This window comes from Myxine glutinosa, chromosome 1, assembly GCF_964187855.1.
Source record: "Myxine glutinosa chromosome 1, kmMyxGlut1.1, whole genome shotgun sequence".
NCBI classification, from domain to species: domain Eukaryota; kingdom Metazoa; phylum Chordata; class Myxini; order Myxiniformes; family Myxinidae; genus Myxine; species Myxine glutinosa.
Genome location: NC_136261.1, coordinates 228,210,550 through 228,236,280, shown reverse-complemented (window position 1 = coordinate 228,236,280; position 25,731 = coordinate 228,210,550). Strand labels below are relative to the sequence as shown.

The 25,731-nt window shown below is 45.7% G+C and overlaps 1 protein-coding gene across 1 annotated transcript in view; it reads right to left on the bottom strand.

The window, feature by feature from the left end:
* The window catches only part of LOC137434747 (uncharacterized), a 98,582-nt gene extending 80,038 nt beyond the window's left edge, over positions 1-18,544 (bottom strand). The window contains exons 1-2 of the mRNA XM_068127868.2: positions 18,469-18,544; positions 16,249-16,421 (exon numbers count right to left, since the gene is read on the bottom strand). Of these exons, the coding sequence (XP_067983969.1) occupies positions 16,249-16,407 (159 nt within the window). The 5' untranslated portion in view covers positions 16,408-16,421; positions 18,469-18,544. The remainder of the gene's footprint in view (positions 1-16,248; positions 16,422-18,468) is intronic.
* Between the last annotated feature and the right edge of the window lie 7,187 nt (positions 18,545-25,731).

The following is a 25,731-nucleotide window of genomic DNA, read 5'->3' as shown; positions in this document are numbered from 1 at the left end:
GTCTTGTGTACATGTGATACTAGTCCACATGAGAGTCAGACCGACTTGAAATGGGCACCAATACCTTGTTCCCATCGCAACGTATTACCTTCATGTAATCATTGGGTAGCATTAGGAGCTGTGGGTAGAGCCGATCATTTCTACTTCCTAAGGTTGCACATTATTGCAAAGCTGGGTGTACACCTAACAAGCCGATTACATAATGATTTGATTGACCCCCAAAATAGAAGAAGCTAGCCTTTCCATGTTCTGGTTTTGTGGCATGGAAGGCGGCTTTGGGGAAACAATGTAAAGGCAAAGATAAGATGCTGAAACTGAGAGAAAAGTTAAAATCAGTAATACATACAGCAGAAGGAACAGCACTTGCAGCTTAAGCTTTGATGCTTACATTGGAAGGAGAACTTGATTACCTCCCCTGTTTGAAAAATTTGGCAAGGTTTGGCGGCAGTGGAGATTTTAGAAACGGAAACGTAAAAGCAAAGCACAATCAGGTACGGGCATTATTTTTGCCTTTTATTTTTTCATTCACAAATGTCTACTGTTAACCTTCTTTTTTTTCTTTTTTTACTAAACAGAGGTATATATTATGGCCATTATACAGTCGTGGGCAAAAATATTGACACCCTTGCACTTTTGTCAAACAATGCACCATTTCTTCCTGAAAATTGTTGAAATTAAAAAATATTTTGGTATCCACAAATGCATTTCTTTGGTTTGCAGTGAAACAAAACAAAAAACGATTAAAAAATGACTAAATCCGAGCTTATTCCACACAGAAATCCTAAAATGGCCCAGACAATATTATTGGCACCTTTTAGAAGTTAGAAATATCTAGATTTCAAGCAGGTGATTCTCCTTTACTTTGGAATTTAACTTACCTGTGGTGAGTTGCAAGTGCCTGCAATATAAAAACCACTCATTCAACCAGTTTGAAAAGAGAAAAGGAGTCATTCTGCTGTTTTGTGTCACTGTGTGTACCGCAATGAACATGGAGAAAAGAAAGAAAACCACAAAATTGTCTGTGGAAGTCAGACAAGATTGTAGCCAAGCATGGACAATCAATCTCAAGGACACAAGTCCATCTCCAGAGACCTTGATGTTCCTGTGTCCACCGTACGCAATGTTATCAGGAAGTTTAAGGCCCATGGCACTGTTGCCAACCTCCCTGGACGTGGCTGTAAGAGAAAAGTTGATCAAAGATTGCAGCGAAGGATTGTTCGAATGGTGGAGAAAGCACCTCAATCAACTGCCAAACTGATTCAAGCTGACCTTCAGACACAAGGTACGACAGTTTCAACTCACATCATCCATCACCTACTCAATGAAAGGGGGTTCTATGGTAGGACCCCACTGCTGAGAGAGAGACATAAGAAAGCCCGACTAGAGTTTGCCAAAACACACCTGAACAAGCCAAAATCCTTCTGGTAGAATGTCCTGTGGACAGATGAGATGAAATTAGAGCGTTTTGGGAAAGCACATCATCTCTATGTTTACAGAAAACAAAATGAAGCCTTCAAAGAAAAGAACGCCTTCCCTACAGCCAAATATGGAGGATGTTCAGTGATGTTTTGGAGTTGCTGTGCTGCCTCTGGCACTGGGTGCCTTGAATGTGTACTTGGCATCATGAAATCAGGAAATTACCAAGGCATTTTGGAGCGCAATATTCAACCCAGTGTCAGAAAGCTGAGTCTCCGTCGAAGGTCATGGGTCTTGCAGAAGGACAATGACCCCAAACACACTTCAAAAAGCACCCAGGAATGGTTCAAGACAAAACGCTGGACTGTTCTGAAGTGGCCAGCAATGAGTCCAGATCTAAATCCCATTGAACACCTGTGGGGAGATCTGAAAACAGCAGTTGGGAGGAGGAACCCTTCAAATCTGGGAGAAATGGAGCAGTTTGCACAAGAGTGGGCCAACCTGCCAGTAGAGAGGTGTAGGAAGCTCATTCATGGCTATAGGAAGCGCTTGACTGCAGTTATTTTGTCTAAAGGCTGTGCTCCCAAATATTACGTCAAGTGTCAATAATTTTGTCAATGCCATTTCTTTTTATTTTCTGATTTAAAAGGATATATTAAGTTCTGAATCAAAAATAAAGGTTCTGTAATATTAACCGTGAAATAAAGAAATGTGGAGACCAAATACTTTCGTCAATTTCAACTTATCTTTAGAGAAAATTGTAAGTTTTTTGAAAAAAAGTGCAAGGGGCCCAATTGTTACGGATCCCGGATTTAGAGGAGTTACTATTCATGTCATTGCTTATTAATGTTTATTCTATTAAAGGTTGTTGTGGTTAAAGGGTTAGAGAGGCTCCGGATAACAGGAGACCGGAAACGGGATAGTGAACCGGAAGAAGAAAAAGACACGAGGTCCGGGAGAAGCGGCGATCTTCTTCTTCCTCGCCCAGCTCCGACGCGAGCGGTGTCGATATTGAGCAGCGTGGGGAACGCTGCGTTTGAAAGCCCGTCTGGCGAGAGGAGTTACCTGCGCGGGGTAATTACCGGTTACGCGTCAAGTTGCCGTGGGTTCGTGCACGGAACCAAGCGTCCGGCACAGTTCGCCTCAACGTCTACAAGGACGCGTACGGGTCGCACCTTGGGCCTCGCGCGCTTTGCGAGCCGCGCCTTGCTTTGCCCGCTTTGCTTTGCAAGGAGGTGTGCGCTGCAGCAGCTGTTCCCGGGACGCGACGTGCACGTTTGGAGCACGTCAGCCAGGGGTTCGTTCAACCGCCCGTGTGCGGAGAAGTCGACCTTCACCTTGGTCTGGAGGGGCCCAGAGACATTGTGAGGGACAGTGACCATTGAGGGGTCGTGAGTGGGGAAAGGGGGGAAATATATGAGATGGCCATCTTAGTAATATTGGTGATTGATTGTTGATGGTTGTTGTTTGATTGGGGAATATATTATTGAGTAATCCGGATCCTTGGTGTGGGGTTTCTTATTGACTTGAATTATTGTGTCTTTCATATTGATTGCGCTGCGAAAGCGTATAAATCAGAGATCTTTCTGGCGGGGTCCTCCCACGGTCCGGGGGGTTACCAAGACCAGGTAGTTACCGGGAGGACCACGTAACAGAATTGGGGGCTCGTCCAAATTACGATTTGCAATTGGGTCTACGTCCGGGATATATAAAATTTTCTAAATTTTAGTCCGGGAAAGAATTCCCAAGAGTGGGAACTTTTCCAACGTTCCCAAAATTGTTTTGCTCTGCCGACAAAACAACAACAACAACAAAAAAACAATAGCAATAATAGTAATACTGTTGCTTTTCTTTGTTGGAAATTTCTGGGGTGAAGGTTAACAGGTGTTACCAGTAGTCACCATGGCGTTTGTGGCACAGAACTTTGCGGTAACCCCGAGTGAGGCACAGTTCCGAGCATTACTAAAATCGGACCTCTTGAAATTGGCCAAACATTTTAACTTGGAGGTCCGAACTAATTTGAGGAAGGCAGAGTTGCAGACCACGGTGATACAATCTATGGTGGGATTAGGAACATGGGACGAGTTAGCCTGGCAGTGGCTACCCGAAGAACCAGAAGACGTTGAGCTCCGGAAACTGGAGTTGCAATTACGGAGCCAGGAACGGATCAAAGAAGAGGAAAGGAAAGCAGAAGAGAGGAGAGAAGAGAAACAAGCAGAGGAAAGGAGAGTGGAACGAGAACTCCAGGAAAGGTTAAAAGAAGAAGAAAGGAAAGCAGAAAAGGAAAGAACAGAAGAGGAAAGGAAAGCAGAAGAGAGGAGAGAAGAGAAACAAGCAGAGGAAAGGAGAGTGGAACGAGAACTCCAGGAAAGGTTAGAAGGGAGAAAAGCAGAGGAGAGGAGAGCTGCCAGGGAACTCGAAGCAGAGGAGAGAAAAGCCGAAAGGGAGTTGAAGGAACGTGATCTGGCGCTTCAGCAAGAAATTAAATTCAAGGAGCTGGATTTAATGAGAGAACGGGGAGAGGTACCACCCTTGCTGACGGGGTCGACACCGAGCCAGAACACCTGGAATGTGGGCAGACATGTGAGGCTGGTTCCACCCTTCAGTGAAAAGGAAGTCACTCAATTTTTTCCACACTTTGAGAAAGTGGCTCGACAGTTAAACTGGCCGGAGGAGGCCTGGACCATACTAGTGCAAAGTGTGCTGGTGGGTAAAGCTCAAGAGATTTATTCGGCGCTACCAATGGACCAATGTGCAGATTATGAGGTATTGAAGAAGCACATCCTCAAAGCCTATGAGTTGGTTCCTGAAGCTTACCGGCAAAAATTCAGGAATGCCAGGAAGAGGGAGAGTGAGACCCATGTGGAGTTTGCCAGAGTGAAAGAAAACATGTTTGATCGGTGGTGTGAGTCAAAAGGAGTCGGGAACGACTTCGAAGCATTGCGTGACTTGATCCTGGTGGAGGAATTTCAACAGTGTGTCCACGAGGACATCAAAGTGTATCTGCAGGAAAAGAAAGTACCAAAGTTGTGGGACGCAGCCACCATGGCAGATGATTATGCCTTAACACACCGGATAGGGGTCCACGAACCTAACTCCTCGCCTAGATTTCCGCAGGGGAGTTGTGGAACAGCAGGTGCAGAGAACGACAATACATGGCGGTGGCCTCGAGATGATTATGGGGACAACGCTGATACCCGAACTGTTCGAAATCAGAGGGCGACTGGCCCAAGACAAACTTATTTTCCGGGGGGCCCGAGGCAGACCACGAGTTTTTCCTCCGGGCCTACTTGCGCCTTTTGCAAAAAACCTGGACACTTGATGTCCAGTTGTTACCTCATGAAAAGGGACAACCCAGAGCGGAGTCCGGCTATTACAACTCCGAATGCGATGGCAAGCGTAAGAAATGGCCCACAGAAGAGTTACCAACCATTTATTTATGAGGGGTTGGTCTCACTCGAGGGAGACTTGACTAACCCAAGACCTGTTAGGGTATTGAGGGACACAGGAGCCCATCAATCCTTAATGCTTGAAGGCATTTTGCCATTGTCAAAGAGTACCGCAACTGGTGATAGGGTTCGGTTACAAGGGATTGGTGGCTGTGTTAGTGCCCCACTTCATGTTATCCATTTGGAATCTGATTTGGTGTCAGGACCGGTCACCGTCGGTTTACAAGCCACGCTTCCTCTAGAGGGAGTATCTGTGATTATCGGAAATGATTTGGCCGGGGGGCAAATTTATGGTAACCTGAGGGTGGGTAAAGAGCACCGCAGGGGAAATAACACCACCCCAGCTCGGGATGGCGACAAAAGTTCCAAGTTATTCGTAGGGGGACTGAACTTCAACACAGAGGAAGAAGTTCTGACCTCTGTCTTCAACAGATATGGGCCGCTGGTGGAAGTGCGGGTGGTAAAAGACAGGGAAACGCAACGGTCAAGAGGGTTCGGCTTTGTCATGTTTGCAAGCCCAAGAGACGCCAGGGAGGCAGAGAAGAATTGGAATGGTAAGGATTTGGAGGGTCGGACCATAACAGTAGGGAAGGCATTTCGTAGGCGTCGAGGAGTCTACAGAAGAGGACCACTTGGCGGTAGTTTTGGTGTTGGCAGCAGCCGATATTACTATGGAGGCTCCCAGAGTTACGGAATCTCCCGAAAGAATGATTGGCAGAGGACTGGCCGAGAAGGAGACCGCCAGTCAGGGGACTGCTGGGACAAGGGGTCCCACCGTAACTGTTAGGAGTCCGGAGAAGTTGAAGCCCTCTATATACGACGGAGCCGCCGAGCCTGGGCTCCTACACGGGCTAACCGTGAACTCCACGTTCTTAAAGGCGTCCATGTAATGAACTTTCCTCCCCGGACTAACCGTGAACCCCACATTCCTTAAGGCGTCCATGTAGTGAGTACTCAGCTGGGCCTCCATCCAAGAGCAACTAGAAGTGGTTGACGCTTGGTCTAGAGGGAATTACCTTGGAATCTCTGGGGGGTTTTGGTGAAAGTTTGTTGCTTTATTTTTGAGATGCGATAATTGTGCCCGGGGGGAACTGATGATTTGGGGTATCGGGTTGGTTTATCAAAGTTGACCGGCACAGAAAGTTTTCGCGGGGTTCAAACTTTCTTTCTTGAAGGGGGGGGAGTGTTACGGATCCCGGATTTAGAGGAGTTACTATTCATGTCATTGCTTATTAATGTTTATTCTATTAAAGGTTGTTGTGGTTAAAGGGTTAGAGAGGCTCCGGATAACATGAGACCGGAAACGGGATAGTGAACCGGAAGAAGAAAAAGACACGAGGTCCGGGAGAAGCGGCGATCTTCTTCTTCCTCGCCCAGCTCCGACACGAGCGGTGTTGATATTGAGCAGCGTGGAGAACGCTGCGTTTGAAAGCCCGTCTGGCGAGAGGAGTTACCTGCGCGGGGTAATTACCGGTTACGCGTCAAGTTGCCGTGGGTTCGTGCACGGAACCAAGCGTCCGGCACAGTTCGCCTCAACGTCTACAAGGACGCGTACGGGTCACACCTTGGGCCTCGCGCGCTTTGCGAGCCGCGCCTTGCTTTGCCCGCTTTGCTTTGCAAGGAGGTGTGCGCTGCAGCAGCTGTTCCCGGTACGCGACGTGCACGTTTGGAGCACGTCAGCCAGGGGTTCGTTCAACCGCCCGTGTGCGGAGAAGTCGACCTTCACCTTGGTCTGGAGGGGCCCAGAGACATTGTGAGGGACAGTGACCATTGAGGGGTCGTGAGTGGGGAAAGGGGGGAAATATATGAGATGGCCATCTTAGTAATATTGGTGATTGATTGTTGATGGTTGTTGATTGATTGGGGAATATATTATTGAGTAATCCGGATCCTTGGTGTGGGGTTTCTTATTGACTTGAATTATTGTGTCTTTCATATTGATTGCGCTGCGAAAGCGTATAAATCAGAGATCTTTCTGGCGGGGTCCTCCCACGGTCCGGGGGGTCACCAAGACCAGGTAGTTACCGGGAGGACCACGTAACAGAATATATTTGGCTACGACTGTACAATTCGTACCCCCCCCCCCTTCCCCCTCCCAAGCATGACTAATAGTAAATAGTTACATTTGTGAGGGTAGGGGATGAAATACTATAGTGGAGATAGAACTGTGTAGGACCACATGTGGGTAGAAAGCCAATTTTGATGTAAGTAGAAAAACTATGAGCTTAAGGTTGCTTATGTGTTCTTCACACAGGGGGTGAAGACATACTAATTAGGTAGGGTCTAAGGGTAGGTCACCCAGTATGTGATTGCCTCCTGTGATTTCCCCTATGTTCTTACAATTATAACAAGTTGACCATAAAAACCCACATCTTTATAATCACAACAACAACAGTAACGAGTTCTGTCCATTAACCAACAACTACCACCACAGGGCCGAACATTTCCGATCGAACAATTAACCCCGCCCACCAATCGTGTTGGGTCAGTGGTGTTGGCTCAGTGGTTAGGGTGCCGGCTTGGGATCCTAGGATCCTGGGTTCGAATCCCGGTTGATTGCTGAATTAAAGCCAGGGGGGTTGACTCACTCTGTCATCCTTCCGAGGTCGGCAAATTGAGTACCAGCTTGCTGGGATGAATGATCACGGTGTGTACCCCGATTTAGAATAGGTACACCGTATCCCTGCGCATCCTAAGAGCGTGACCAAGGGTTGGCGTCAGGAAGGGCAACTGGCCATAAAAACATTGCCTCAAACAGGGAACCATGATTGTCATGTGGCCCGCAAGGCTAACCCCTGCTCTAGTGGGGAAAATGGCCTTAAAACGACCATTCATTCATTCATTCATTATATTCATTCACCAATCGACCAAGGAAAAAGGCCCTGCTCAGTAGAGGCGGAGAATCGGTGGGTGAGGTTAATTGTCCAATCGGGAATGTTTGTGTGAGGACCCGCCCCGAAGGGCATGATTGGTCGAGCCCGACCATGGAGCAATTGTGTGGAAATCGGTGATTGGTTGGGATGACGTCGGTGTGACATCAGAGTGAAGGTTCGAAGGCAGGAGGAGGAAAAATCACTCTCTGGTGCTGGCTTCGTGGCGGGCGGTCATGTTTTCTCGTGTGCGATCGATAGTGAGGAGAACTTTCGGAGCTCGGGTGGACCGATGCGATCATGAGGAGGTGTTGGTGGTGGTTTGTGGGTCCACATTGTGCTTTCCTGGACTGCTGAGGGACCCTAGGGAGGACTGCCCTCAAAAAGGACCTCACGTTCGTGGCGCCGAGGAGCGGCCATCTTGTGCGCTTCCCGCCTGTGGGGCTTTGAGCTTCGGCAACCAGCAAGCTCCTAAAAGTCTCGTTGAGCAAGCTGAGTGGCGACCGATATAAAAAGAACATTGTTTTATTTTTATTTAATCTTTCCCCAGTCATATCTGAGTAGAGATGTCTCAAGTTAGGATTATATATTTACCTCACCATTCATTTTATTTCCACGATTTAATTTCATTAAATCCGTTATTGAACATTTCATTTGTTGTGCAGCGTTTCTGTGTTTCAAATATAAGCCCTGTGAGCTCCGTGCAGGTAAGCACCCTGTTGCCTTTTGTCCCACGAGCGCCAAAAAGTGCTGCCAATTTTTGGCTTGATCGACTCGGGGTAAAGATCGACCGGCTATCCATCCAAAGCAGGCCTCCATCGGCCACGGATTTGACTTTTGTCAATTTCAACTTATTTGTAGGGAGTTTTGTAGGGAGGCCCACATTGTTGGGAGTTTTCGCAGTAAGGGCTGCAATATATCACCTTTTTGGACAAGTTAATCAGGAAGTTCTCCAATTTTTTTGTGGTGCAGAGGCACACCACTTTCTCGCAGGTATGTTTCCAAGTACTTTCAGCTTCTTTAAAAGTGTTTTCAGTCATTCCATACTCCAATCCTTATCTGGCAGGTATGGAATATATCCCGCTGAATATGTCCTGAATATGTCCCGCTATGTGCTGAATATGTCCCGCTGAATATGTCCCGCTGAACTGAAAATAATCCGTCCCAAATTGTACTGGAATATGTCCCGCTGCCGCGATTGACTTAGTTATTAGGGGTTTCTGCGCATGCTCACCAGGCAATTTAGGACGGATTACGTCATTTCAAAAGTGCCGTATTGGAGTTAGTAAACCCGCTGAACAGGTCTCAAAGAAGAAGCATCAGGGCTTATCGAAGGCTTACATTTGCATTTTCTTTCTATGAAGCAGCATCTGCTTGTAATCTGCTTTTTCTGAATCGACGTGCCATCGACATGCATATCACTATGTTAAACCAATGAAACACCATTGGCTGGCATATCTTATTGTGGGAGTTAACATTCATGGAATGTGCCTGTTATTTATTGAGTTGGGCAACAACTGTTTTGTTGGGACATCTTAATTGGGAGGTGTAGTTTGTGCAACAAATCCCATTATATTGTAATGTAACTGATATTGTTCTAATGTTCTATGCAGCTGCAGATGCAAAACGACACTAACTAACCTAACAAGAGTTACTTTATTGTGGTACCATCACCATGTTTGTCAATATAAGCTGCATTTCAAATTGCTAAGAAGAGGGATACAATTATAGCTCATGGTGTGATCAACATAGAAGGCACAGCATGACATTACATTTTTACCCCGGTGTATGCAAAGTGAAAAGCGGAGTTAAACAATTGGTTCACTGTCTGTCTGTGATCGAGGATCCAAGCTACTTGAGTTCTATCTTGGCAACCCCAGTTGCCGTCTTCTCCGACAATGGTAAAATGCCCTCAAGCATCAAAGATTGATGTGCTCCTGTGTCCCTCAATACCCTAACATGTCTCTGGCTAGTTAAGTCCCCATCCAGTGACACAAACCCCTCGGAAATAAAAGGCTTGTAACGCTCATGGACAAGGTCGCTCTGTGATGCCGTAACTTTGGCACGGGAGCCTTCACAAGGCACTGTCCTCCAAAGACGATTTCTCGCATTGGCCAACGCATTCGGAGTTGCACTAGCTTGACTCCGATCCTGATTTTTCCTTTTCATGACGTAACATTGGGACATCAAATGCCCAGGTTTCTTGCAAAAAGCGCAAGTAGGCCTGGAGGAAAAACCCATGGTCTGCCTCGGGCTCCCCGGAAGATAGGTATGCCTTGGAACTGCAGTCTTCTGATCCCTAAAAGTCGCGGTATCAGATTTTTCCCCATAGTCCTCTCTAGGCCGCCTCCATGAAAATTTATTCTCCGAACCTGATTTACCGTAACTCCCCTGGCTAACTCTAGGCAGGAAGTTAGGTTTGTGGAACCCCATCCGGTGTGTCAAGGCATATTCATCTGCCACTGCTGCTGCCTCATACAACTCCGGTACCTTTTTTTCATCCAGATGCACTTTAATGTCAACGTGGACACACTGTTTGAATTCCTCCACCAAGATCAATTGTCGTAAACGGTTGAAGTCTTTCCCAATCTCCTTTGAATCACACCACCGATCAAACATGGTTTCCTTCATTCTGGCAAACTCCACATGGGTCTCACTCTCGCTCTTCCTGGCATTCCTAAATTTTTGGCAGTAAGCTTCAGGGACCAATTCATAGGCTTTGAGAATGGCTTTCTTCACTATCTCATAATCTGCACATTGGTCAATCGGTAAAGCCGAATAGATATCTTGAGCTTTACCCACCAGAACACTTTGTACTAACATAGTCCATGACCCGACAGGCCATTTTAACATTTGAGCCACCTTCTCAAAATGTAGAAAGAACTTGGCTACCTCCTTTTCATTAAAGGGTGGAACCAGCCTCACATGCCTCCCAACATCCCAAGAGTTATGACTGGTTGTCGAACTAGCCGGCATGGATACTACTTCTCTCCGTTCCCCCAGCAATTCAAGCTCCTTGAGTTTAAGTTCCCTCTGATACTCCATGTCCCGTTCCTTTAACTCCCTTTCGGCTCTCCTTTCCTCTGCTCTTTCCTCTGCTCTTCTCTCCTCGAGTTCTCGCTCCTGTTCTGCTCTTTCCTTTTCTGCTTTCCATTCCAACTCTTTTAACCTTTCCTGGCTCTGCAGTTGCATCTCCATTTTCCAGAGCTCCATATTTCCTTTTTCCTCTGGTAACCAATCCAAGGCTACCTCTTCCCATGTTCCTTGTCCCACTAAAGATTCTACCACCAATGTCTGAATCTCTGCTTTCTTCATACTAACTCGGACCTCCAAGTTATAATATTTGGCCAAAATATCATAAGTTCCGATCTTTTTGACGCCTGGAATTGTGCCTCGTTAGGGGACGTCACAAACTTTTCTACTTCAAACACCATTGTGACTATTAGTTAGCACCTGTTAACCTTCACACAAAAATTTCAAATTTTTAGAAATACAAATTTGGGAATGTTAGAAAATTCCAAATTTGGGAATTTTGGGAATGCTCGGGAATTCTATCCCGGACGAGCCCCCAATTTCTGTTACGTGCTCCTCCCCAAACCCCGGCCACGGTGTACCTCTGAGCCCAGAAAGGAGTCACGGCAGAAAGATGTGCTATTATGTGTGCCAATGACCAACAGTGAAACCACACCAATCAGTTGGTACAAAAACCAAGTATTGTATTAAAACCACACAATTGCACTAGCTTGTGCACAACAAGTGCACAACAATTGCACACAACAAGTAACGCACATACAAGAAAACCTCACTTGCACAGCCAACACCATATAAGTTCTATGATGGTACCACCAATTTCCTGAATCAATAACTCACGGTATTCCCACGTGAGCAATCGGTAACATCCCCCAAAGTCACTGTGTCACGATACCAGGCCAAAGTCGATCCCCTTGGCTCTCGCGATCACAAGAAAAGGTTTTACTGAGACCTGAACCCAGAACGGCTAATAGTCGACGCTGCAGACGAGCCGCTTGGTGAGGTGTCGGGCCGACGTCGGTCCGGTAAAAGTTCACCCAAAAGGTGACTGGGAGTTCACACCTTCGCTTCACCAGACAATGACGCTGACATGAACGATCAGCGGCTCCCAAGCGGAGAACCGCGAAGAACCGCGAGTTCCCAAGCGAAATCCACGACACACACGAGAACCAGGCGAATGGCTGGTGCGAGGTGAAAGGCTGGTGCGAGGTGAAATGGCGGACGGGTCGGTAATGGAGGCGTACCTGCTCTCCAGCGATGATTCACTTTCGGAACCAAAAGCAAAACCCGTCACGCAGGTTTATTTGCCACAGCAATAACGACACTGTCACAGGAATCCGTTTCCCGGGGAAACCAATATTCGCTCGTGACCAATGTCCACCAGCGTCCGCTCGACACCCCGAAGCAGATAGGCCTTCCTTTCCCGATCTCACTCGATCCACTCGCCCGCCGCTTCTTCTTCCTCCGGTTTCTCCCTCACCCATCTCGTTTTCCTTCTGAGACATTATTTTTACCTTTGAAGACAGTTATCTCCATTTCACAGTCAAACTGTAACAATAATAGTACATGAAACTAAAAATGCTTCAAGTGGATGACAACCACAAAGACGGAAGTGACGAATCCGTAACACAGCATTTACCTTACGGTTCCCTCGGCTGTGGTGTAGTTGGAAGACGGGTGAACGCTGAGCGTGCGGGCCTTAGTTGAGGTCATTAGTCACCAACAGGTAACATGACATAAAAGGTGAGAGGACACTGTTTGTCCAAATATCCCAGCTGGTGTCAGCAGTTGCTCAACAACCCATTGGGCCGCGGAGTTATCCGTGGCCTGATGGCCTTTGGGTTGGTAGTGGCGACGGGTCTGAGTATGTACCTCAAGAGCTCAGCGGATGTGCCCATATGGGAAAATATACAGTAAGAGCCCGATATTCGCGGCAGATAGCAAGACCGAAATTTGTGTTCATTGCCGCGAAAGTCAAATCCGTGAATGCCGGGACATTGTTTCAATGGGAAAAAGGGAGATAGGTTCCCGGTGATTCGTGATTCAGAAGGGAAAATGTTAAAAATTTTATGAACACTGATGTACATGATAAAAGTGTCATCAAAAGTGCTTACAAATAGTAAAAAACAGCAGGTACTGTATCCAAATTTTATTTAAGATACAACATAACTTTTCATGTGATGATGATGATGATGATGATGACGAGTTAGAATCGAGTGAACTACTCTGAAGAGGACCCAGGTGAGTTGTGCCCTGAAGGGGATGCAGGTGAGGGCAATGAAGGGGACACAGGTGAGGGTGCTGATGGCTGCCTCTGTGAGCAGGCATTATGGCATGAACGAGTCGACTGTCCGTTACATAAAACTAGAGGTTCCAGGGAACCTGAACTCAGCTGATCTTTATCAATATGGTTAGAATATGCATAATAGAACCACAAACTATATAGTTTATATGTGCGTTTATATGTTTATATGTGCGTTTATATGTGTGTTTTCAAATATCTTTAAGTGGCAAAAGGCACAAGTTTCATCAAATTTGATCAGTATTTGTGACTTTTAGAGCTTGGACGTCGTCCAAACTGATGTTTATGGGTCAAGTCATGTCATAGGTCACGACGAGGTCATTTTTCGGACATCGTCAAAACCCGTAATATATGTGTTGAGGTTTGTTACATACTGTCTACACACCAAGTTTCAGCCTTCTAGCTACATTAGGAAGTACAAGATTGACAAAAATGGATTTTTCAATATGGCCGCCCTGCCGTGCCCATTTTGGGCGTGCAACGCCCAAATGCAATCCCAAACTAGCTTATGTCTTAAAGATGCTGCATAACAAGTTTCATCAAATTTGATCAATATTTGTGACTTTTAGAGCGTAGACGTCAAATTGTTTACAGACGACAGACAGACGACAGACAGACAGACAGACAGAGCCGACAGACGGACGACGGACACTGGGTGTCGACAAAAACTCAACTGGACATAGTCCAGTTGAGTTAAAAACGAGAAGGCAATTCGCGAAAGTGTCACGGCTGTCAGTTCTAACATGATAACCAATACAGACTAATCTGCCAGCAAGCAAGGGCAGATACGTAACACTTCGTACACTTTTATTTGTGGAAACTCAAAATCATAATTACCCTGCGCTCACGAAGCGAAAAGCAGGGTGAAGTATTCAGTTGCATACGTGTGCCATGTGTCGTACGTGTGCCGTGTGCCGTACATCTGCATTTTAAAAATTCATTTTCTCGGCAACCGTTGGTCCGATTGACACGAAACTTTACCATAGAAGCGCCTCCGCCTGTAGAATTATTTTATTCATAATTATGACATCATAGGTCACTTGGTACGGACGCCATCTTGGAAAACGTTACACCTCTATATCTCCCAAACTACTCAATGGAAAAAATTGAAACATGGCTCATTGTCAAGTACTCACCATGGGGAATAAGATATATTGATGGTGATGTCATTGGTGCTTTAATGATGACGTCATAATTGGACAAATACAATGCTTGATCTGATCAATATGAATAAAACAAAAATTCCTCTGCAACTGTTAGACCACCTTTAGAGGCCATTTTTCCCCGCAAGCGGGGGTTGGCCTTTTTCGGGAACTGTGGTTGTTGTTGTTTTTCAGTCCCCTTTTTGAAGCAATGTTTTACGGCCGGATGCCCTTCCTGACGCCAACCCTTTTTTTGCCGCCTTTAACGACAAGCAGGGAATTACCAGTGAACTGGTACTCAATTTGCCGACCTCGGAAGGATGACAGGCTGAGTCAACCCCCCTGGCGTTAATTCAGCGATTGACCGGGATTCGAACCCAGGATCCTAGGATCCTAAGCCGGCACCCTAGCCGCTAGCCCAACACCAGGGTTGGGTTTGTAGGTTTCCACAACTCCCAACCCAATTGATGTTAGGATAGTTCAATCATCATCCTACGCGATGCCCCATTTTACTTTGGAGTTGGCAGCTCATAAAACAATTAAGATTTGCTGAAGTCCTTCACGAAATGGCAGGCCAGACTTGATATTCGGCTGAAGGTGATTTGGGCAAGAATTTGTCATTTGTTCAGGGTGCCATGGATAACTCATCTACTCTTTGCGAAAGACACCGTGAGATCTTTAACATCACCTGCTAATGCTAGCAGATGGGACACCTGGCTTAACATCCATCTGATGGATCAGAGCCCCCAGAGCAGATGTCTGAAAGGCAAGTGCACCTCTAAAGTTAGACCGATGGACACAAAATTTTCAGAATATGTGCAGCTATTCCTGTATAATTCTTTAATGATAATTATAACGTCATAGGTCACGTGGTAGAGATGCCATCTTGGGAAAAAAATCGAAAAAAGTTGCAGCTTTATATCTCCGAAACCCCCTCCATGGAAAAAATTGAAACATGGTTCATTGTCAAGTACTCCCCTTGGGGAATAAGATATGTTAATGAGGATGTCATTGGTGCCTTCGTTATGACGTCATAATTCGACAAGTAGAACACTTATCCGATCATTGTGAAAAAAAAATTCTCAGCAACTGTTGGTCTGATGGGCACTAAGTTTTCACCATAGGAGCACCTCCTCATGTGGAATATTTTAATGATAATCATGACGTCATAGGTCATGTGGTACAGGCGCCATCGTGGAAAAACCAAAACATGATGCACCTCTATATCTCCAAAACCGCTGCATGGAAAAAATTGAAACATGGCTCGTTGTAAAGAACTCCATATGGGAAATTGGTGTTGTTTACAATGATGTCATTGATGCCAAAATTATGATGTCATAATTCGACAGGGACAACGCTTCGTCTGATCAGTTTGAAATGTATTGAGCGTGATCTATGCAACAATTATATTAGAAAATATAAATTTATGATGTCATTGCTCACGTGGTCTGGCAGCCATATTGGTTCAAAGAAACAAAATGTTGAAAAACAGAAGAGTTGGCTCACAACAAGTTGACGGTGCAGGGTAAGTATTCTATGAATACCATCTAGTTGTATTGAGAAATTTACAAGACCTCCCACCCACCTTAGGCCACCTGTTGGGACCCCAAAAGCTTCCACAGAAGGTTTGGCGGGCTAGGCCCAAAACTGAGGGAGAAGTTTGGGGACGGACGGTCACTCCTGCATTATAACATAGATGTACATTTACAATCTGCAGGATTGACTATACCTGGATAGTTTGTGTAAGTGCCTTTGCATTTTATTGAGGCCCATCAAAGTTGGCTGCTACTCCTAATCTCAAACTCTTTCCTCAATGAAATAAATACAAATAATAAAATTTTGGCTATTCTATACTCTGGCTATTCTTTTTACCCAAAAAGTGGTAACTACAAAATGCAAATGTTACCGTATTCACTTGCCAACGGTTATGCAAATCAAACCCTCATAATTATCTATAATTTTCACTTTAGTATCCATAGCAGTTCTACTCTTAGCTATCAGTAACATGTGAAATTCCTCAGGCTCCATCCAGCTCCTACCTGTGCATCATCGGCACACGCGAGCAGCTCATCATATCCGCTGATCCCAAGTTCCTGCACCATAGCCCTAGCAAAGCCGGCCTTCATGCCTTGAGCACTCAACCACGCCGAAAAGTCTTGGTAGGGATCCAGCTCAGGCGCTGCTGCTTCGCAGCTCATGGCTCCGGCTGAGACTGTATGGGAACCGCAAAGAGATATATCCAACATTCAAATTTGACCATATTACATTACCAACGGTGGCAGTACAATGAAATTATTACATTTGCAATAAAAAGCACTTTGAAATATATAGGGTGGTATTACAATTTTAAAACAGTCATAGTAGTAGTAGTACTACTACTACTACTACTACGACTACGACTACTACTACTACTACTACTACTACTACAACAACAACAGCAGCAAAAATTATTCCCACCTTCTTGTGAGGTAGGCAGGGAGACATTTTTGGCCAAAGGCTTTCACGAACCGACTGGCCAGACATAACGTTTCGCTGAAGATGGCAGAAATTTGAAATTTGTTCAGGGGTTGTGACAACTCGTCTACTCTTCATGAATGAAATAAAAATACCATGGGAATATATTACGTCCACAAACTAATGGTAGCAGACAGACATATAAACAGACCGAGCTTTAAAATCAAAGAAAAGGTGTGAAAAAGCTATGGTCAAGTAGTCAATTACTACTTCAGATGGACACTAAGCTAGATTTTCCATCTGCTTGGATTTATTTGGTCGACGTTAATTATCTCACGGTGCGTTTCACAAAGATTAGGCTAGTTATCGCCGTCATCCCAAAACAATTTCCAAATTTCTGCCATGACTACTGCTGAGAAATCAAAGGAAAAGAGGAGTACCGTAATCCTCGACATGGAACCAGCCATGCATCTAGGTGCCTATCCAATTCCAATTTAAACTTATCTACTGTTTCTGTTGTTTGTTACCTTTCCAGGGAGACCACACACCATGCATTGACCACTCTCCGAGTGAAAGACCCCTGCTTAATAGTTACTACCCTCTTAATTCACGTTCTTTACTCTCTGGTTATGTCACCTGATCCGATCACTGTCTATTTTGCTGAAGAACTCTTCTGCCCTTTCTTGATCTGTCCCCTTCATCTTTAACAACTTGATCATATCAACTCGTAATCACCTTCTTTCTAATGTATAAGGCCTTATCTCCTTCAGCCGCTCCTCATAGCTGAATCTAGCTAGGCCTGTAATCAATATAATAGCTCTGCGCTGAATACTCTCTCTGGTAGCCATGTCCTTTCTGAGACATGGTGACCAAAACTGCACACAATGTTCTGGATGAGGCCTCACTAGCTTCCTGTAGTGCCAAAACTACCTCCTTCAATTTATTATTTACCCCACTACGAATACAACCTAAAACCCTGTTTGTTTTACCTATAGCTGGTTGGCATTGTGCTGTCTCCTTACCCCTGGATTCTACTACCATCGATCCTTTCTCCTGTGTTATACCCTCCAAGACACTGCCCCTTGCATCATGAAGTCCCTATTTTCATTATTCTCACCCATACCCAGCACTTTACATCTAACGTGAGACTGCATCTGGCAGCATTTGCACCCAATAGATGAAAGGAGCTGGACTCTACACAAACCTGAACACTCACCCCGCCCCCAATCTACCTTACCTCCAAGCTCCGTATCACCTGCAAATTCTGAAAGCCTACTCGTATCCGCACTGTCAAAATCAATAGATGGAAATCATAAATAATAATAACCGTCATAATGCTGATTCCTGAGGTACTCTACTATTTACATCCTCCCACTCACAGCATTCCAATCCAGGTAGCTACCTGACCAGCCACTCCACAAGTCATCACCTTGGTAACGACCACCTTTGTGGTACCTGACAAAAAGGCTTCTGAAAATCTAGATGCACTACACTTACCTCATGCACCGAATGGCAAAGCACTCAGCGTAATGCCATTCCAAACTAGCACAAGACCTCAACCACAATTAACCACAACTTGACACAAACACAAAATAAATAATGTGGCATTGTTACACAGTCGAACAACACTGTACATGCCTTACAAAAGGCAGGCCCTGTAGAGCAGCCTCGCCACAGGCACGTACAGTACGTCGCGACATGCACAGCACAAAGCACGTGATCTTCCGCTATTACACGGCCGCAGGAAGGAACGCACGGGTACGTAATTGCGATGATGAGGAGATGTAAGTAAAAGGCCAACCTACGCAGACAGACCGGCACAGTGAGCACGGCCCGGTGCAGAACACGGCAAGGGGGAGGAGCTCCGACGAGATCCCTGAATTGGCCAATGGCGAGCTCCGAAAGGCGTCCCTCATTGGTCAATTCGCTCCTCATTGGTCAAACAACAGTGGCTCCGAACCAATGGAATCTGACAACATTACAGAAAGTTGTTGTTTATTGGACACGTAACCTGTTAATATCAAAAAAAAATTAACAAGACGATAAATTTTAACCGGAATACTCATTTTACATTTCAAATAAGCACATTAACAAAAAAAAAATCGATGTACCCGAAACACAAGTAAATGTTATTGTTTGAGGATTGAATAAATCTTTGTTACAAACGACACGTTTGCGACGCTTTTAATACACAAAGTGAGATTTGTGGAAAAAAAGTTTGTGAACGATTTTCATTCCTCCAGTGTAATTAATACTAATTGTTATAGGCAGACATTTAAATACTGACAGGAATGTTTTGTAAAAAAACAAGGTTTTATAATCACATTCATATTTCGTTGCAACACCTCCACACAACAGACAGGTTAACCCCAAAAAATGGAACCCATCTTCCGGCCTACTAATGACAACTTATTGTTACCTCCGCCATCTGGCTGTTTTCACGCCGGTCTGTTTGTGAGCAGTGAGCACGACATATCGATAAGTTGTGTACGGGCTCGGATGAAACTTGGTGAACTGCATGTTGTGTGTGTGACAAGGGCGAAATTGATTCGATTTTGATGAAGATCCGAATCCGGATCAGATAATTTTTTAATTTTATAACTATAAGTGATTCTTCACCAGTGAGAGAGAGATGGGGCCAAAAACTATACATAGCATTATATTTCCAAAAGTTGTGGACAACTTATGACAAAACTAGGTGGATGAGTTGGTTCGGCGACAAGAACAAGCCAATTCAAATTTGGTTTCGATCCAAATCCAAATCCGGCCTATCAGTGGGATGCAAAACAAACTGTTCCGCCTGGCGGAGGTATGCACCCCACCGATAGTCAGGTTCACCACGTATTTTTGTTCAAAGTTTATGGAAATTAGCAAACCAGTATATTTTGAGAAGCTTATGGCATCAGGAATCTGAAGAATCAATGTTTACATTTGCGCAGATGCCTGCATAGCCGCCATTTTGGATTTTCAAAATGGCCACCATAAAATAAGAATTTCCGAATATCTCGGCCTTAAATTGACATATAAACTTCATTCTAAATGCTAATCCTATGCTTCCATGCCCCGGGAATCCAAGGCTTGTGTCAAATTAGTGATTATGAGCACCAAAAACCGAGAAAAGAAGAAGTTTGTGAAATTATGTTTGCATTTTCATGAAAAAATACACACTCAAATTGTTGGTAGTGACAACAGCATACGTATAGACGTATTTCCTATCTCAGTTTGACACATCATTACACATGCATATGTACGACAAGAGTATGTTCCACAAATCTTGAACATTGATGACATCAGACAGAAGCTTTATGAAGATTATGTCACTGAACATATCAATGGAGATGTTAGTCTCTGGGCACCAGTCAAAAAGCAGAACAACATGATATACATGTCTGGCAGCAAAAAACAAACTTTCAAGTTCTGTGACCAGACAGTTGACCGAAAAGAGACCAAAGATCTCAATGGTAGGCTGATGGTTCTCACAAGGTCGAGCAGGGACATCGATCAGAAGAATGCAGTTGGCAACTATGGGTTCACATTGACTCCGACATTGATGACGTCCTCAAGATGTAAGTTCTCCTGAGAACATCGACCTTGTTTGTGATTCAGTGGGCAGAGATTCTAAGAAATCTCAGGGGTGTCAGAGTCAAGAGCTTGGAATTTCAGGTGAATCCTTGAGAATCTTACTATAATGCACCAAATGTCCGTCCGTCTGTCTGTCTGTCTGTCTGTCTGTCCGAAGGTACCGTAAAAACTGCTGAACCGATCGCAAAGATATTTTGGGTGGGTAATCCTGTGATCTCCAGGAGTAAAATAGGCTATTTAGTTTTCCCAATTTCTGCTTTAGTCTCCAGCATTCTCAGGTTTGGACTCCCGCATAACATTCGCGTTCGCATAACGTTCATTGTGACGATGTTGTTTTCCCGGGTGCCGCACACACGGCTGCATCGATCGGACTCAGTGACCTCGGACAAAGACCTTTTATAAGGACACGGGTTGAATCCCTGCTTGAGAATTCCAACCCATTTTAACTGAAGTAAACACGTATCGGGAGTACATACAACATAGCGATTGTGAACACGATTATCGATCACGATTCACGATCACGATCATCACGATCATAGTGTATCGATCACTGTGGGACATTTCGTGAATTATAGTGAGATGCTGTTTAGATTTTGATGATTTGCGTGTGATATGATTTAACGGATGTTTATATGAATCGTTTAAAATAAAAAATCCTTCAATTTCTGATATTTTACCTTTTCATTTGGGCCTCCCAATTGAAGCCCCGCCCATAGGGCGTGTACCGTTGCTAGTATTTCTAATCCATGATGTGAAACTGTATCCATACAGAATTCATATCAAACACAAACTGTCTGGACAGACCGTCTGGAAACCCGAAAAGACCGTCTGGACAACCTTCCCATCTACTTTCTCAACAATCCTCTCCAAGAAGGTGTGTCACTCAAGCTTTTGGGTCTTGCTATCTGCCATGATTTTTCCTGGGAAAACCACATTTCCAAGCTGGTCTCCAAAGCCAGTCACCGACTGGGCATCCTCCGTCGTGTGAAGTCCTTCCTTGACACACCTGAGCTCCTCACCACATACAAGGCTTTCATCCGCCGCTCAATGGAATACTGCTCTCCCCTCTGGTGCTGGTTCTCCTGCCTCACATCTAGCTCGGCTTCACGCTGTTGAAACCAAAGCTTTCAGAATCATTGGAATCTCCTGCGATGAAGCTAACCACAGGCAGGTTGGTGGTCTTTCTGTCTTCTACTGACTCCTCTCTGGCCTAGCCTCCCAGCCCTGTATGTATGTGCTCTGTCCCCCAAATACTCCTACAGGTCGCACAAGATCTGCCAGCAACCCTGGGATCTCGGAGACGGTGGGAGGGATTTTCTAAGCTCCACACGGTCTCCACGTTTTTCGAAGTTAAGTCTGTTCACAATTGTATTTTGTCGAAACTGTATTTATCTTTCGGTGTGTGAAGTTATTGTGTGCAACTTTGGTTGTTTCTCGGTGTTTATCTTTCATAAATTGATCGTCGTCGTCTGTTTGCCGTGTCGCGAGCAAGGCCTTTGCCGCGTCGCGAACGATTTGAAATCGAAGTTAAGTGATTGTTCCCATTTGTATTTTCGTTAAAACTGTATTTATTTATGGTGTTGTACGTATATTGTGTCCCGACGAAGATTTTTCGGTGCAAATCTTTCATACCTGTATTGAAAATCGTGTTAATTCGGGTCGTGTCTTGAGGCCTTGTACAGTGTACACTGTACAACCTTGAGGCTTTGTTTTTCTCTCAGCGGTCCGTCGTTTGTGATCCAATAACTTTCGTTCTCTGTATTCCCAGTCTTTCACCCGCCTACTTCCTTGTGTAAATCTCAACTCAAAAAAAAACAAAAAACAAACATTTCCTTCTCTGTTCTCATTCGTTTATTCATTCTTATTCGTTCGTTCGTTCTTCGACCACGTGTTTCTCCCCCATTTCCCCAGATAGTTTTCACTGTTATTAACCTTCAATGTTTACACTTTCCCCTCAAGTTATGTATTCCGTCATATTTTATAACACCTTTTTCTTCTTCTTCTTTAAAAGGCTGCTTTCGACTTGCTCACCAAATCAATTCATCCCAAAAAAAATATCCATCTCCTATAGTGCCTTTTTTCTACATTCCCTAAACTCTCCTGCACTCCATCCTCCATCCAGCGTCCTTAAACGTATTTTTAACTCGAAGGTCACAAGAAACTCATTTTGCAATAAATGTTCGTTTCCCATAAATCGTACACTTTCTAAAATCCAATCTCACCCCTCCCCTCCAAATCTTCCCCATAACCCCTCCCCTCCAAATCTTCCCCATCACCCCTCCCCTCCAAATCTTCCCCATCACCCATCCCTTTCAAATCTCCCCCCTTGCCTCCTCCCTCCTAAACTACCCCCTCACCCCTCCCCGCCAAGACGCCCCCTCGCCCCTCCCCTCCTAGACTCCTCCCTCACCCCTCCCCTCCAAATCTCCCCCATATCCCATCCCTTTCAAATCCCTCCCCTTGTCCCTTCCCTCCCAAACTCCCCCCTCACCCCTCCCCTTCAAATCTCCCCACCCTCATTGCTTCTCAATTTCCCCCCTCTCACTCCCCCTCCTCGAAGCGTCCTCCCCGCTTCTTCCCCCTTCCAACTCTCACCTCCATCTCCCCCAACCTTCTGCCTCGCTCTTCCCCCTCCTCAAATAACACCTCATTGTGCCTCACCCAATCACCATCAAACCTTTTGTCTGCCCCATCCTTCCCTTTCTCCGAGCTATTCTGAAATCTCTGACACACCTTCAACAGCTCTCCCTACCTCTTCCACCTCCTCCACATCTTACCCTACCCCTCCTCCCCCCTGTTCTGTATCTGATGCTCCCCCTTCCTCTTCATTAACGGTATGGACCTCAAACATCCGGACCCTTCGTTCAAACTTAACTGATCTCTCCATACAGGTTGCTTCTGTCAAACCAGACGTGATCTGCTTAACAGAAACTTTCCTCCTTTATGATGTCTCTGATTCCTTAGTATCTCTCCCGGGCTACTCCCTCCTCCGTCCGGTATGATAGACCTGAGCCTCGTCCTGGAGGTGGGGTTGCTATCTTTATCAAAAACTCTCTTCCTCACTCGCCCTGCACTGCACTCTCTCCACCTCACCCCCAGGAATACCTCTGGCTACGGCTTCCCCTTCGCTCCCACCTCTTGTTCATATGTGTGTTGTACCATCCACCAAACAGTGATGACTCCATCTACATCTCGCTGTCTGATAATATGGACCAACTTCTATCTACTCATCCCAACTCTCTCTTCCTCATATGTGGTGATTTCAACTGTCATCATGCCAGTTGGCTGGGTGTGGGTACCTCTCTCACCAGCCATGGCTCCTCAGCAAAGGACTTCTGCGACTCACTGGGACTGACACAATCTGTCAATTTCCCGACCCGGATCTCAGTCAACGGAACATCTTCTCTTCTGGACTTGGTTATGACTAACATCCCTGAAAATGTCTGCTGCTCTTCTTCTGCTCCAATCGGATCATCTGATCATGTCCTTGTTAAAGTGGACATCTCTCTGACCATCCTCAGGGAGCCTGCTCAGCGTCGACGAGTCTCGCATTTCACTCAGGCCAACTGGCACGGTCTTCAAGCAGCCATCAATCATCTGGACTGGTCTCCCATCTCTACCACCTCTGACATCAACTCATCCTGGGAATTTTTCCAAAGTAAATTGCTCTCTCTCATGCACAGATTTATCCCATCTCGTCTTCAGTTGTCATACCCTTCCTCCCGTCCATGGTACACGGAATCTTGTGGTGAGGCTGTTGCCCAGAAACAACTTGCCTTCGTCTCCTGGAAAGCAAATCCAACGGAAGGAAATCTCATTTCCTTTCACAAAGCCCGAAACAAGTGTGTGTCCACCCTCAGGAGAGCCAGGAAACAATATCTCTCCGTTCTCAAGACCGAACTCTCTTATCTGTCTCCCTCTTCCAAATCCTGGTGGCATCTGGTCAAATCTGTTTCTGGTGTTTGTTCCCCCTCCATCCCCTCCCTTACCTCAAACGGCTACACAGCTGACTCCGCACGTGAATAAGCTGAATGCCTCAACTCTGTGTTTGCCTCTAAATCTTGTGTCCCAAACCCATCCCTCTCTGTACCCACCATACCCAGTCGTACCCTGCTGCTCCTGGACTCCGTGTCCTTTCCTCCTGACAAGGTGGAAAAGTTTCTGTCAACCCTCGACTCTGATTCTGCAACTGGACCCGACGGCATCAGCCCACGGGTCCTAAAATCCTGCTCTGCCGCTCTATCTCACCCTCTCTCTGTTCTCTTCACCCTCTCATTTGCTCAAGGTCAACTGCCATCTGCTTGGAAATCAGCCAACATCACCGCTATGCACAAAAAGGTGCAAAAACAGATCCTAGCAACTACAGACCAATCAGCCTTCTCCCAATTATCAGCAAAGTCATGGAATCCATCATTGCTTCGGATATGAAATCTTTCCTCTTCTCCAATGGCTTGATCTCTGATCATCAATTTGGTTTCAGACCAGGTCACTCTACTCTGGACATGCTGCTTCTGCTGTCTCAACAATGGATGGAGGTCCTCAATGCCAAACAGGAAATTAGAGCTGTCTCCCTCGACATATCATGTGCCTTCGACACGGTCTGGCACCCCGCTGTGCTCACCAAACTCTCCCCCTTTGGTATCCATGGAAATCTCCAGGCATGACTGGCGGACTTCCTCTCTAGTCGTCGTCAACGTGTGGCCCTGAATGGGTTTCTCTCATCTCCTCTTCCTGTTCAGGCTGGAGTTCCCCAAGGCAGTGATCTGGGCCCCGTGCTTTTTCTGGTCTTCATCAATGATCTCTCTGACTCTCTTGAAAATCCTCTCTATCTCTTTGCTGATGACTCCACTCTCTGCCGCTCCATTCCTCTTCCCTCAGATCGGCAGTCTGCAGCCTCCTCACTCTCTGAAGACTTGGACAAAATCACAGACTGGTCAAACAAGTGGAACATGTCTTTCAATCCTGACAAATCTCACACTCTTACTATGTCTCTCCGAAAAGATCGACTGGACAACCCTCCCATCTACTTTCTCAACAATCCTCTCCAAGAAGTTCTGTCGCTCAAGCTTTTGGGTCTCACTATCTGCCATGATCTTTCTTGGGAAAACCACATTTCCAAGCTGGCCTCCAAAGCCAGTCGCCGACTGGGCATCCTCCATCGTGCGAAGTCCTTCCTCGGCACACCTGAGCTCCTCACCACATACAAGGCTTAAATCCGCAGCTCAATGGAATACTGTTCTCCCCTATGGGCCGGTGCTCCTGCCTCACACCTAGCTCGGCTTCACGCTGTTGAAACCAAAGCTTTCAGAATTATTGGAATCTCCCGCGATGAAGCTATCTCTGAGGGCCTTTCGCTCACTCACCGCAGGCAGGTAGGTGGTCTTTTTGTCTTCTACCGACTCCTCTCCGGCCTTGCACCCCCAGCTCTCTCTGTGCTCTGTCCCCCAAATATTCCTGCAGGTCGCACAAGATCTGCCAGCAACCCT